This window comes from Neoarius graeffei, chromosome 16 (assembly GCF_027579695.1).
Source record: "Neoarius graeffei isolate fNeoGra1 chromosome 16, fNeoGra1.pri, whole genome shotgun sequence".
Taxonomy (NCBI): domain Eukaryota; kingdom Metazoa; phylum Chordata; class Actinopteri; order Siluriformes; family Ariidae; genus Neoarius; species Neoarius graeffei.
The window spans coordinates 6,155,984-6,171,765 of record NC_083584.1 but is presented as its reverse complement, the minus strand read 5'-3'; the positions used below and the strand labels follow the sequence as shown (position 1 = coordinate 6,171,765).

Genomic DNA, 15,782 nt, shown 5'->3' with positions numbered 1-15,782 from the left:
TAAACTTTGGGGATCTTCGGAGCTACAGTGGTCCCCAGAGGTCAAATGCGCAGGCTCACATGGAGTGACACACCCTGCATTGGCCAACAACTATCCCGCTGCCTTGTGGGTAAGTCGAGGATGACAAAAGCTAGGGGAGCACACCCTGAGAGAAAAGCAACGTGTGTGGTGGCGTGCGGCAGGTGGTTCTCCGAAAGACTGGAGTTCCAGCAGCCTCCTGCAGCTGTGGAAGAGTGCTGGTCATCTTGGGCTTTCCCTCGCCACTAGGTCCCACCCTCTCATGGTGAAGAAGTGCTGCTGGGATATGCGCACCCCCAACGGCACTCTAAATAATGTCTCTGTGCAGGTATCCACCTCTGCCTCAGTGAGACCAGCAACCGGAAATGGAAAGTCTGGCGGCAATAGGGTGTCTGGTGACGGGAGCAGGTTTGAATGCACTGGGAGCTCCTCGTCAGATCCCTGCACACCAGCGGCACAGGGCTATTTATGGTCACCAACAGCTGGGCTGAGTGGCAGCTGCTCTCGGCAGACCCCTGTGTGACTGAGCAGCCCTATTTAGGAGCCACACTGCTCACCCCAAGTGGGGAGGGGCCTAGCAAAGGTTGCCTAAACATTGCCCACTCAGAGTATCCTGGATAGGCTACTGCACCTATTGGGACATTTCACTCTGTGGTCGAAATAAATGCAAGAAAACTGTCCCTCTTAAACTGGCAACATGGAACATTCGAACCCTGCTGGATGCCAACGATGAAAGACCTCAGCAAAGAACTGCACTCACTGCAGCGAAACTCAACCCCTACAACATTGACATTGCCGATCTGAGTGAAACAAGGTTCCTGGATGAAGGATCCCTGAAGGAGGACACCTACACCTTCTTCTGGAAGGGATACCCTGCAGGAGGACAGCACCAGCATGGTGTAGGACTTGCAATAAAAAATAGCCTCCTACCAAGACTCACTGAAACACCGATTGGCATAAGTGAAAGGCTCATGTCACTCAGAATTCCTCTGGCTAAGAAATGCTACACTACCCTCCTAAGTGCCTATGCACCAACACTACCATCAGGGGATGACATGAAGGACCGCTTCTATCAATCAATCAATCAATCAATCAATCAATCAATCAGATGAGGCTCTCCGTCATATACCCAAGGAAGACAAGATCCTTTTGCTGGGCGATTTCAATGCTAGAGTGGGGAAAGACAACAAGGTATGGAGTGGTGTCATTGGTGGGCATGGCATTGGTCATGTCAATGCAAACGGTCTGTGTTTGCTAAGCCTCTGTGCTGAGCATGGCCTGACCATCACAAACATACTCTTCCAGCTCAAAAATAAACACAAAACATCCTGGATGCACCCACACTCCAAACATTGGCACCTGCTGGACTACATCATTGTGAGATGGTCTGAGATAAAAGATGTCTTACTCACTTGTGCAATGAGAGGCACTGAGTGCTGGACAGATCACTGGCTCATCATGACCAAGCTCCTGGTAAAAATACACCCTGCTGTCCATCTCCAGAAGCCAAGAAAGAAGAAGCTGGACTGTATCCAGCTAGAAAAGGCTGAGATCTGGAACAGCCTCCATCTCGCTCTGGCTGAAAACCTGGAAGACATTGAGCTTCTCCTGAGCACAGATGACTCCATAGATGAGAAGTGGCCTTCTGTGAGCTCTAGGCTCTATGAGGCAGCTTCCCAATCAATCAGGTACAAGGGCAGAAAGCAACAGGACTGGTTCAGTGACAACATGGGCACAATAACTTCCATACAGAAAGGCATGCACAAAGCACATAGTGCTGTCCTCACAAATTCTACATCAACTGCTCTCTGGCAAAAATGGCAAGAATCCAGGAGAGAGGTGCAGTCAAGATTGCGTGCCCTGCAGAATGAGTGGTGGATATCAAAGGCAAATGAAATACAATCTCATGCCGACAGAAATTATATGCACAACTTTTATAATAATAATAATAATAATAATAATAATAATAATAATAATACATTTTATTTAAAGGCGCCTTTCTAGCGCCCAAGGACACCGTACAAAAATGAAAGACAAACCATAAAATACACATTAAAATTACATAAAGAAAAAATCATTAAAACAAGTTACAATTCAAAATTACAAATTTGACAGTGCAGTGATTAAAGTTGAAAAGCTAGTTTGAACAGGTGTGTTTTGAGTGAGGATTTGAAATGTGGAAGGGAGTTGATATTTCTAAGTTCGGGAGGTAATGAGTTTCAAAGCCGGGGAGCAGAGCGGTTGAAAGCTCTGCTCCCCATGGTGGTGAGATGGGCAGAGGGGACAGTCAAGTGGATGGAAGAAAAAGATCTGAGGGAACGAGAGGGAGTGGCAACATGGAGGAGATCGGACAGATATGGGGGAACGAGGTTGTGGATGGCCTTGAAAGTTAACAGAAGGGTTTTGAATTCAGTTTGAAACTTGACTGGGAGCCAGTGGAGCTGCTGCAGGATGGGCGTGATGTGGTGGATGGAGGGGGTTCTGGTGATGATGCGGGCAGCTGAATTCTGGACGAGTTGGATCTTATGGACAGATTTGTGAGGGAGACCAGAGAGGAGGGAGTTGCAGTAATCCAGACGAGAAGTGACGAGGCTGTGGACAAGAATAGCAGTGGCATGGGGAGTAAGGGAGGGGCGGAGATGGTTGATATTGCGTAAATGGAAATACGCAGACCAGGTAATGTTATTAATGTGGGATTGGAAGGAAAGAGTGCTGTTGAGGATGACACCCAGACTCTTAACCTGTGGGGAGGGGGAGATGGAGCAATTGTCAATATAAAGAGAGAAACTGTCAATTTTGGACAGTGACGATTTGGTGCCAATGAGGAGAACCTCAGTTTTGTCACTGTTTAGTTTGAGGAAGTTGGAGGAGAACCAGGTTTTTATTTCTGCTAGGCAGTCAGTGAGGGAGGAGGGTGGGAGGTTGGAAGTGGGTTTACTGGAGAGGTAGAGCTGGGTCTCATCCGCATAGCAGTGGAAACTGATGTTATATTTATGGAAGATGTTGCCAAGGGGAAGGAGATAAATGATGAAAAGGAGGGGCCCCAGGACAGAGCCCTGGGGCACACCTGAAGTGACAGGGGAAGGGTGGGATGTGAAAGATTTAAGCTGAATGAACTGAGTGCGGCAGGAGAGATAAGATTTAAACCAGTCAAGGGGGGGTGAGTGATACCAATGGATGTTAATCTATTGAAGAGGGTGAAGTGACAAATGGTATCGAAGGCTGCACTCAGGTCAAGGAGGATGAGGATGGTGAGTAAACCAGAATCAGCTGCCATGAGGAGATCGTTGGTGATTTTGATTAGAGCTGTTTCTGTGTTATGGAGGGGACGGAAACCAGACTGAAACTGTTCATACAGGTTGTTGTGAGACAGATGGAAGTGGAGTTGATTAGCTACTGTTTTTTCAAGAATTTTGGAAATGAAGGGTAGATTAGAGATAGGGTGTAGGTTATTGAAGTTGGTAGGATCTGCACCAGGTTTTTTCAATATTGGTGTTATTGCAGCAGTCTTAAAGGATGTAGGAACAGTTCCAGTGGAAAGAGAGGAATGGATGATGGCAGAGATGAGAGGGACCAGAGAAGGAAGGCAGGCTTTAACAAGAACATTAGGGAGGGGGTCCAGCTGGCATGTGGATGGCTTAGACTTACGGATGAGATTTGAGATTTCTGAGGCGGTGGGAAGCTGGAAGGAGGAGAAGGAATGAGAGGGTGGAGGAAGTTCAGGTAAACTGATGGGGGTGGATTGTGAACCAAGATGCTGATGAATTGTTTGGATTTTTTCAGCAAAGAATATCATGAGAGAGTTACAGAAAGCAGGTGAATACAGGTGAGGTGGTAGGGAGTCTGGGGGTTGGCTGAAGTTCTTGAGCAGTGAAAACAGTGTTTTGGTGTTACCTTCGTTAGAACAGATTATACCAGAGAAATAGTTGGATTTGGCTTGAGCAATACAGTCCTTGTAATGAAGTACATGATCGTTGTACATGTCTTTATGAACAGATAGTCCAGTTTTCTTGTTATGATGCAGTGAAAACAATCTATGGCCCAAGAAACTGCTCCATCTCCCCCCTGAAGTCTGGTGATGGTACCACCCTCATAAAGGACAAGAACCCGATCTCAAAAAGGTGTGCAGAGCACTTTCAAGCTCTGTTGAACCAGCCCTCCCCAGCAGATCCCTCAGTCCTGGATGAACTACCTGTCCGCCCCACCATCCAAGACCTTGACCATCTACTAACCCTTGAAGAGGTTCATTGTGCAGTAAGGTCGCTAAAGAACAACAAGACCCCTGGCCCTGACAACATCCCTGTGGAGATCTTCAGACAGGGAGGCTACCTCTGCAAGCGTGCACTTTTCCTCTTTATCTCACACATATGGAAGACCGAAACCGTCCCCCAGCAGTGAAAGGATGCTAACATCATCCCCATATACAAAGGCAAAGGAGACAAGTCCCTCTGTGGCAACAGCTGTGACATATCACTCCTGGCTGCTGCTGGAAAAGTCCTGGCCAAAGTACAGAGGCTGGTGAAAAGCATCTCAAAGGAGCTGCTGCTTGAGTCTTAGTGTGGGTTCAGGAGAAACAGGAGTACTGTGGACATGGTATTCACAGCACGCCAACTCCAGGAGAAGTGTAGGGAGCAACATCAAGACCTCTTCATAGCCTTCATTGACCTGTCAAAGGCCTTCAACACAGTCAACAGGAAGATTCTATGGAGAATCCTTCTGAAGTTTGGCTGCCCACGAAGGTTTGTTAACATCCTCCAGCAGTTTCATGAAGGCATGATGGCATGTGTGACCATCAGAGGCCAGGAATCCGAGCCATTCAGGGTGTGCACTGGTGTACGTCAGGGGTGTATCCTTGCTCTAGTTCTTTTTAACATTTTCCTCATGTGTGTGACACTACTGCTCCACAAGGACATCAAGAGAGACAGCGGAATTCCCTTGGACTTCAGACTTGACGGGAATCTGTTTAACATCCAAAGGCTCCAAGTGGCCACAAAAACAACATCTGAGCACATCACTGAGCTACAGTATGCCGATGACTGTGCAGTCGTGGCCCATACACCAAAAGCACTGCAAGTCACCCTTGCAGCTGCTGCAAAGGCGTATGGCAGGATGGGGCTTTCCATAAACATGGCCAAGACTGAAGTAATATGCCAGTGGGCCTCTACTCCTCCACTCCACCCACCAACCTTCACCGTCTCCGACAAACCACTTACAATAGTGGAATCCTTCAAATACCTGGGCAGTTTCCTCTCTGATGACTCCAGCATCAACAGAGAGATACAAAACCGGATTAAACATGCGTCATCTTCCTTTGGCAGACTCAGAAAAAGGGTCTTCCAAAATAAAGACCTCAAACTCCACACCAAAATATCAGTCTATCTGGCAGTCGTCATCACAACTCTCCTCTACACCTGTGAGGCGTGGACCCTGTACAGTCACCACCTCAAGATGCTTGAGGCTTTCCATATCAGATGCCTCCAATGCATCCTGGGAATAACCTGGAGTGACTGAGTGCCCCATACTGAAATCCTCCACAAGACCAACAGTATGGAGGCCATCATCACCCAGCACCAACTTCGCTGGCTTGGTCACATCATCAGGATGCTGAAGGAATGCCTACCTCACAAGGTGCTGTATGGCCAGCTACATGTTGGCCGCCGCCTGGCAGGGGGCCAGAAAAAAACATTACAAAGACCAACTGAAGACGACTATGAAAAAGTGTAGTTTGAACCCAAGCCAGCTGGAGGACATTGCCATCCAACGCTCCATCTGGCGGCAGCTCTGTCAGCAAGGGGTGGAGAAGCTCGAGGAGGACCGAGGAGACCGACGGACCAGGAGAGGCTTGAAGAGACATGAAGCCAGTTCCACACCCATACCCCCAGTCAGTGCCCTTAACTGTTCTGTCTGGGGCAGGCAGTGTGGCTCACGGATTGGATTTTATAGTCACATGAGAACTCACAAGTAGCAGAGGCAGGATTGTCATCATTGGATATGACGGATGTCCTTAAGCAAGCATGTGACTGCGCAGTATCTTTAATCTTGTTTCCTCTGGTTTGTCTTGAGGGTATATTTTATACACACTGCTTTCTCTGGATGTAAATCCCTCGATGCTGTCGGTTATTCAATTAAACATCATCTTACTTTTTTCTGCAGGAAAGGACATTACCGCATCTAAAAATAGCTAAAGCTCTAAAATATGATCAGTAATAAGTCGTATCAGATGGACATTAAATCTGTTATTAAAGCATGTAGTGAGCTGCCTAGAGGAGACTGTCCACCAAACATCAGTGACTGGTTAAAAAGAGGATTAATCACAGAAGAACCAAGAGGCCGGGGTAACTCTGCAGGAGCCGGAACGATCCATGGCTCAGACATGAGAACAAAAGCCTGAACACTTCAGAAAGTTGGCCTGTGAGGAGCGAAGAGTGATGAAACCCTGTTTGAATGAAGGCATGGAGACTCAGCAAACATAAACAATGTTCTCTGGTCTGATGAGACTGAAATTGAAATTTTTTTCATTGGTGCTAATGGCTACATTCGGTGGAATCCCGACACTGCTCATCATCCTACGAACATCATCCCTACTGTGAAGCATGGTGGTGGTAGCATCAGTATTCCCCCTGGCCTCTCAACTGCTTTTTTGATGAATCCATCTTACTGCTCGCTCTTTGTGGACAAACTCCTCAAGGCTGTGCCATACTCCATATGGTTTTTACTTGCTTGTTTGTTTTTAATAACGTAATAAATGTCATTCAGTTTAGTCTAAGAGATAAGATAAGATCAGATATCCCTTTACTGATCCCCATGAGGGGAAATTCAGGTGTTGCAGCAGTTCAAGTACAGAGTAAAATATAGATAAATGTACATTTAGTTAAAAAAGACAGATATAATAGAAACTAGAATATATTATATTATTATACATACATTTTTATTGGAATAAAAACATGTTCTATTCTCTTCTAGCAGATTTCATTCATTTGGTTTGATAGCATGCAATATTGTTAGCATATTGCTTATCCTACGTGTATTACATCACTCTACCCAATGGAGAATGAGCGTTGAATATAGTTTACAATATTGCACAGTTATCAAGACAACATGACGTCACACATTGGAGACGTAAAACTTCCATGCTGGTGAGCGACTGGGACAATCTGTAAACAAACATGGCCGCCAGGTTTGCTTTGTTACAAAATACGGAAGATTTTGAGGGAATTTTGAAAGAGAAAGACATGTTAAACACCTGAAAGGAATGTATAATAATAATAATAATAATAATAATAATAATAATAATAATAATAATAATAATGTCTGGCTTTTTTTGTGGTCTATCTATATTCCATTCAGCTACTCGTCTTCGACTCATTCAGTATCATGCTCACTGAATGGAATATATCTGATATATCATGAAAAAATGCCAAACAATATTATTTAAATATGATATAAAATATAATACAATAGAATAGAATAAGGACAGAGCTAAATAATAGATGTTAAAAGTTCTGGGTTGTTTTGGGGGGGTTTATAAGCAAACTCCGATTGATACTGTCTGTTGGTTGTCAGGGTGCAGCACAGGGGAGAGCGGGTGCGTCGCAAACTGTTAACAAATCCAAATCAGTAAGCTGAAGACATGGTCAGGGACGGGCACGGGTCGGTCAACCAACTAACAGGATGTCAAAGGGCAGGCGAGGAAACGGAGTCAGAAAATAAATGTAAACAGAGTCAAAACACGAGTCGTCAGGCAGGAAGTCAGAAGGCTTGGTATGATTAGGTATGGAGACACAGAACAATACTTCGCAACGGGTGTTTGTGACTGCTGAGCTGATATAGGGAAGTGATTACTGGCAAATAGGAGACGGTTGCACATGTTGGCATTCCAGAGATGAGGGGCGCTGTGGTGTTGGGAGTCGCAGTCCAGAGCGGCCATGCTTGAAGGCTGCTCCGAACTCTGGGTTTCAGCGCTGATACTGTATTACTGACATCAGTACGGTAAAAAAGTTCATGAGATAAATTATTTTATGGCTGATTTATTACTTATCATATTTTGGACCTTTAAGAGGTAATAAATTCTTATTATAATCATGTTATAATTATGTATGAAAAGGCATTACACTTTATAGCTGTGTATCTTTATAATGCATTACGTCACCAATATAGAAGCCGCGTCCTAGAGACCTCAAAGACTACAGGCCCGTGGCACTGACGTCACACATTATGAAGACCCTGGAGAGACTCATCCTGGAGCAGATCCGGCCTATGGTCCAACCACTTCTTGACCCCCTTCAGTTCGCCTACCAGCCCCGTCTTGGAGTAGAGGACGCAATCATCTACCTGCTCAACAATGTCTATGGACACCTGGACAAGCCAGCCAGCACTGTGAGGATCATGTTTTTTGATTTCTCCAGTGCTTTTGACACCATCCAGCCAGCTCTGCTGGGTGAGAAGTTGACAGCGATGCAGGTGGATGCCCTACTGGTGTCCTGGATTGTAGATTATTTGACTGGCAGGCCACAGACCGTGCACTTGCAGTGCTGTGTGTCGGACAGAGTGATCAGCAACACCAGGGCTCCGCAAGGGACTGTCCTTTCTCCTTTCCTTTTCACTCTCTACACCACTGATTTCAACTACTGCACAGAGAACTGCCACCTCCAGAAATTTTCTGATGACTCTGCAGTGGTTGGATGTATTACCGGTGGTGATGAGAGCGAGTACAGGATGGTGGTGGACAACTTTGTCACGTGGAGCAGGAAGAACCACCTACAGCTCAACATGATGAAGACGAAAGAACTGGTGGTCGATCTGAAGAGAATCAGGGCTCCGGTGAACCCTGTTAACATCCAAGGGGTCAGTGTGGACATGGTGGAGGAATATAAGTACCTGGGGGTGTACTTGGACAATAAACTGGACTGGTCCAAAAATGTGGACACTGTATACAAAAAGGGCCGGAGCTGTCTCTATTTTCTGAGACGGCTGAGGTCCTTCAACATCTGCCGAACGATGCTGTGGATGTTCTATGAGTCTATGGTGGCCAGTGCCATCCTATATGCTGTCGTCTGCTGAGGCAGCGGCTTGAGGGTGAAGGACACTAACAGACTCAATAAGATCATCAGGAAGGCCGGCCATGTTGTAGGCGTGGAGTTGGACTCTCTGACAGTGGTGTTGGAGAAGAGGACACTGTCCAAAATAAAAACAATCTTAGACTGTCCTTCCCACCCTCTCCATGAGGAGCTGATCAGCCACAGGAGCACATTCAGTAAACGGCTGATTCTTCCACGTTGCACAACTGAGAGACCCAGGAAATCATTCCTACCTGCTGCAGTCAAGCTGCACAACGCCACTGTATAACTGTGCTACACTGTCTTACCATGTGTACTGTATCCTTAACTCAGGTGCAATATATGTATATAGGAATCACTGTATATAAAATCACTTCATTTTGCTTTTACTTAAGTTATTGAACTTATTTAAATTTATTTTATTTTTATTTATTCTTTTTAAGGACTATTTTATCTTCTATTTTTAGACATATTTGCTTCTTCCTTGATTCAGGAGCTTGGTTGCAATTTTGAATTTCCCTCTGGGGATTAATAAAGTGATTCTGAATATCACAGAAACCAGTCACACCTTTTTAAAAAAAAATTTTAATAAATAAATCTTACCACGAATCCATTAACAGATGTAATGCTCCAAATCTGTATAGCAGTTCTATAGAACTTCTGTGATAAATAAAACATTGGAAATGCCATTGATTAAATAAATGATACTTGTTACTTGTTTTTTTTTATCTGTTTACTATTAAAAATAATGCACTAAGTGAACTGGAGCTGAACTTCTTTCCTCCTGGTGCTGAAAGTGTTCGGGTTAGAGTGCATTCTGATAACAAGTTATAAATGCATTATAAACACGGCTATAAACTGTAGCGTGTTTTCATAAATAATTATCACAATAAATGTCATTCTTGACGAATAAATAGTAAAGTGTAATGAATATATTTATATCACTGTACAGTACCTGTGGCTTCATAGAAAATGTTTTTAATTGAATGACTGACAACGTCAAAGTTTTTATAAAAAGAGAAAGTAGATGTGTGTAGTACAGTATATGGACAAAAGTATGTGGACACCTGACCATATGTCCTTGCTCCAAATCAAGGTCAGGGCTCTGTGCAGGACCCTCGAGTTCTTCCACTTCATCCTGAACACACTGCATCTTCATGGAGCTCACTTTGTTCCTCTCGAGGTTTCTTCCTCATGTCGTCTGAGGGAGTTTTTCCTTGCCACCGTCGCCACAGGCTTGCTCATTGGGGATAGATTAGGGATAAAATTAGCTCATGTTTAAAGTCGTTCAAATTCTGTAAAGCTGCTTTGCAACAATGTTTATTGTTAAATGCGCTATACAAATAAACTTGACTTGACTCTCCCTCTGTCTCTCTCCCTCTCTCTCTCTTTCTGCCTCTCTCTCTCTCTTTCTGCCTCTCCCTCTCTCTCTCGCTTTCTGCCTCTCTCTCCCTTTCTCCGTCTGTCTCTCTTTCTTCCTCTCTCTCTCTCTCTCTCTCTCTCTCTCTCTCTCTCTCTCTCACACACACACACACACACACACACACACACACACACACACACACTCCTGTAATTCTATCATTTTCAGGGACTCATTGACGTAATACATTCCCTCACCCCGTACCCTAACCTTAACCATCACAACTAATGCCCTAACCCCTCCCCTTAACCTAACCCCACCCCTTACCCTAACCTTAACCACCACAACTAATGCCCTAACCCCTCCCCTTAACCTAACCCCACCCCTTACCCTAACCTTAACCATCACAAATAATGCCCTAATCCCTCCCCTTAACCTAACCCCACCCCTTACCCTAACCTTAACCTTCACAACTAACGCCCTAACCCCTCCCCTTACCCTAACCCCACCCTTTACCCTATCCTTAACCATCACAACTAATGCCCTAGCCCTCCTCTTACTCTAACCCCTCCCCTTACCCTAACTTTAACCATCACAACTAATGCCCTACCCCCTCTCCTTACCCTAACCCCACCCTTTACCCTAACCTTAACCATCACAACTAACGCCCTAACCCTTCCCCTTAACCTAACCCCTCCCCTTAACCCAACCCCACCCCTTACCCTAACCTTAACCATCACAACTAACACCCTAACCCCACCCCTTACCCTAACCTAAACCATCACAACTAACACCCTAACCCCACCCCTTACCCTAACTGTAACCATCACAAGTAATGCCCTAACCCCTCCCCTTACCCTAACAGTAACCACCACAACTAATGCCCTAACCCCTCCCCTTACCCTAACCTTAACCATCACAACTAATGCCCTAACCCCTCCCCTTACCCTAACTATAACCATCACAACTAATGCCCTAACCCCTCCCCTTACCCTAACTGTAACCATCACAATTAATGCCCTAACCCCTCCCCTTACCCTAACTGTAACCACCACAACTAATGCCCTAACCCCTCCCCTTACCCTAACTGTAACCATCACAACTAAGGCCCTAACCCCTCCCCTTACCCTAACTGTAACCATCACAACTAATGCCCTAACCCCTCCGCTTACCCTAACCTTAACCATCACAACTAATGCCCTAACCCCTCCCCTTACCCTAACTGTAACCATCACAACTAATGCCCTAACCCCTCCCCTTACCCTAACTGTAACCATCACAACTAATGCCCTAACCCCTCCCCTTACCCTAACCTTAACCATCACAACTAATGCCCTAACCCCTCCCCTTACCCTAACTGTAACCATCACAACTAATGCCCTAACCCCTCCCCTTACCCTAACCTTAACCATCACAACTAATGCCCTAACCCCACCCCTTACCCTAACCTTAACCATCACAACTAATGCCCTAACCCCACCCCTTACCCTAACCTTAACCATCACAAATAATGCCCTAACCCCTCCCCTTAACCTAACCTCACCCCACCCCTTACCCTAACCTTAACCATCACAGCTAATGCCCTAACCCCTCCCCTTACCCTAACTCTAACCTAAACCTCATTCTACCCTGAACCCTAAAACTGAGTCTTAACCCTCAAACAGCCCTTTGAAGAAGTGAGGACCAGACAAATTGTCCTCCCATCCTAAAAATGTCCTCACACTATTGGGGAAAAAAACATTCCAGTCCTCAATAAGTAGCAAGTCCAAGTACACACACACACACACACACACACACACACACACACTTCCAAACACACTGCATACTTATTATGACTGTTTCTTGCTGATAAATATTTTTTCTCAACCTTTAATCATCCAAAGATTTTATGAAAATCTGCAAAACAGCCAAGAACACAAGCAGCTCTCGGAACATTTTTCATCTCTCGTTACTGATGCAGAACAGAACCATGCTCTGGGAAAAATTAGATACTTTGCTGGTGTTTGTGATCCGGGAATAAACACAGTAAAGTTTTGACTGTGTGTTTTGTTCCCTTTTTTCATTTCCTGTGAGGTTATGAACTTTCCTCAAGCACAACAATACAATTCAAAGTGCATTTCAGTTACATATATATGTCTGTATCTCTCCGTGTGTGTGTGTGTGTGTGTGTGTGTGTGTGTGTGTGTTTTAGACTGAATCCTTCACTTATGTGACAGGAAACAGATGGTCATTTAAAGTTAAACGACATTAAAGCTGCATGTGTAATATATCTTACAAAGTAATTTTTAAAATTTTTTATATTTGTTGCTGCAGGTCTTTTGTTTCCCAGAATATCTACAGGATCTGTTTATTACAGTTTTTCTCAATTGGTTTGGCTCATTTCTTGAAACTGAGATGACATTCTCAAAATAACATGGACAAATCCCCAAACCCACTTGCAATTTCTCACAACAGATTGGCATTTCTCATTGCTTTCATCAAATTGCAAATCCTTTGTACATGTCTCAAGTGTCTAGTGCATCCTTGCAAATGGTTATGTACAAGTGGCCCACAGTTAACACAATCATCCCACATTTAGCACAACTTCCAAATGAATAGATGTTCGTAATCCATCCCAATTAGCTGTTTCTCAATGTAATGGTCGTTCCCTCCAAAACATGTCAGAACAATTTCATCGTATAAGTCATCATATGCAGAATAGTCTGCTCAATTGTCAAAATTAGTCAAGGACATAATACAATATAGTATATATATTTTTGGAAGATTTTGGAAGATTTTTGGAATAAATACATGGCAGTCAGGTGAATAAGTGACAGGTGAATTCAGGTTTTGACTAACGATGGAGGAGTTTCCCACATCACAGATGACCAATCCAACAGTTTGTGGAGTTACCTGGCAGGTGTTGTGTATGACTATGACTGCTGCCATACATGTATACTGTATATAGAGCTTGGCCTGGTGCCAGTACTATTTGCAGAGTGAACATGGAGGAACCTCAACAAGGACAACTTCCAGCTGGAGGAAGAGGAAGAGAAGGAGGAGGAAGGAGAGGAAGAGGAGGAGGGGTGCGGATGCATGGTGGTGGAGTAGGGGGAAGAGGGCGAGGAGTGTGTAGGCATCACACTGTCCCCAATGAAATTCGAGCCACCATTATTGACCATGTAGTCAATCATGGCCTAACCATGGCAGAGGCAGGGCGCCGAGTGCAGCCTAACGTGCCACGCTCTACAGTCTCCTCCATCATACAACCCTTTCGCAGGGAAAACAGGTATGCACTCAGGCAGTGATGGAATTACAATTTTTTCTAGGAAAGCTGTGTGTGTGTGTGTGTGTGTGTGTGTGTGTGTGTGTGTGTGTGTGTGTGTGTGTGTGTGCACGCCTGCACGTGTGCGCATGTGTGTAGGCCCATACTGCAAAATCGTATGATGCAGTGTTGCGTATATAAAGTGACAAAGAAAATACTACAGTAAATTGGACAAAATAAAGTAAATTACAGTTGCAGTTTAGAGTAGTATTGCAGTGCAAATTGTCATGTCTGTGTCTATCTGCAGAATTGGGCGACAGCCTCCTTTGGGCGGTAGAAGGAGATTGCTCACAGATCCCCAGGAACAAGCCATCTGCAACATGGTTATACAAAACAATGCCATCACACTCACACAGATCCGCAATGCAGTCCTTCAAGACGAATCCATCTTCCACAATATCAACTCCATTAGCATCTCAACCATAGACCAGGTACTGAAGAGAAATCATATGACCATGAAACAAATATACAGGGTACCATTCGACAGGAACACAGAGAGGGTGAAAGAACTGCGGTACCAGTATGTGCAGGTAAGTCAATTACTGTATTTGTTTTCCACCATTGTAACCTATACACTATGCAGAGGTTCAAAGTTTGGGGGGTTTTCCGTATCTTTACTGTGCCTTTGGAATCCAGTATCTGACCACAGAATTTTGCCTAACGACTGTAACAGAAAACTGTGATCAGTATTTCTCCATTTTGTGTCAAAGACCACCTGGAGTACCTCTGCATAGGCCAGCATAGGTTTGGAACCGCTGCAGGTTATATTGACTTTGTGAAGAACATATTACTGCTGTGTATGACCCATCTACATGATTTGGTTTTACCTATATTTCTCTTTTGTAGAGAATAATGGCATTGGAGGGGATTGAAACACCTCATCTCCTGGTGTTTGTAGATGAGGCTGGTTTCAATCTGGCCAAGAGCCGCAGGCGCGGACGTAACATCATTGGCCAGCGGGCCACAGTGGACGTCCCGGGTCAAAGAGGGGGAAATATTACAATGTGTGCAGCCATTTCTGACAATGGTGTGGCCACACGTATTGCAAGCCTGGGCCCGTACAACACTCAGAGGCTCCTCCTCTACCTGGACCGTCTGTATATGGATTTAGTCCCCGAAAATGAAAGGGGTCTCGAAGCACCCCACCTACCACAGTTTGTCATTGTGTGGGACAATGTGAGCTTTCACCGTGACCCACTCATCAGAGCATGGTTCAACAGCCATCCAAGGATGCGTAATGTGTTTTTACCACCATATTCGCCGTTTCTCAATCCTATTGAAGAGTTTTTCTCTGCTTGGAGGTGGAGAGTTTATGAACGCCACATTGGGGATCAGAGGTCTCTCCTCAATGCGATGGATGCTACCTGTGAAGACATCACAGGCGATCAGTGTCGGGGTTGGCTAAGACATTCACGCCGCTTCTTCCCACGCTGCATCGCAAGGGAGAACATCCGGTGCGATGTAGATGAAAATCTGTGGCCAAACAGAGAGCAGCGGATGGATGGCCAGGAGGATGAGGATGGTGACCAGGAGAGGGTGGGGGAAGACGGCAACAGCGACTAGTCCAAGTGTTTCATTTCTGGAACTTTATTGCTTTTTTGGTTCATGTTTATATTTTGCCATACAGCCTTTCAGCGCGAGGACGCATGATATCACATGCAGAAGGTCAATGCATATTTTCCTTTTACCTATATTCTCTGTACGTAATGCAGTAATGCATGCAATTTGGTTTGTGTGAAAATTGTGTGAATAAACAATTTCCTTGGCGAAATGAGTGCACTGTGTGTGGTGTCAAACTTTGGAGGCTGCTCTCACTGTAAAACCCTATTTCTCCAGTTTTATATATAATAGTATTCCTTTAGCTAGACCTCTGACAAAATGTCTAAGCATTTTGACTTGCAGTGCTTACACAATGCCAAAGGGACAATGCATTTTGGGGGCATTGACTATTTATGTGAGAAGGATATTTAGTTTTGACACATGGGTAAACTGTTTTGGGAGAGATATGAGCATTTGCAGATGATCCATGTAGTTGTGCTGAGCC

At 44.8% G+C, this 15,782-nt stretch overlaps 1 protein-coding gene across 1 annotated transcript; it reads left to right on the top strand.

Moving 5' to 3' along the window:
* The first annotated feature begins 14,192 nt into the window (after positions 1-14,192).
* Positions 14,193-15,301, top strand: LOC132901028 (uncharacterized). Its single transcript, XM_060943439.1, has 2 exons — positions 14,193-14,268; positions 14,585-15,301. The coding sequence occupies exons 1-2, from the start codon at positions 14,194-14,196 to the stop codon at positions 15,299-15,301; spliced, it is 792 nt and encodes a 263-aa protein (XP_060799422.1). The 5' UTR covers position 14,193.
* Positions 15,302-15,782: the final 481 nt, after the last annotated feature.

Bases quoted from the DNA above. Each gene is read 5' to 3' on its own strand.
- LOC132901028 (XM_060943439.1), top strand. From the start codon at position 14,194: ATGAAACAAATATACAGGGTACCATTCGACAGGAACACAGAGAGGGTG. The intron at 14,269-14,584 runs GTAAGTCAATTA...TCTCTTTTGTAG, and splicing joins TGCGGTACCAGTATGTGCAG to AGAATAATGGCATTGGAGGG.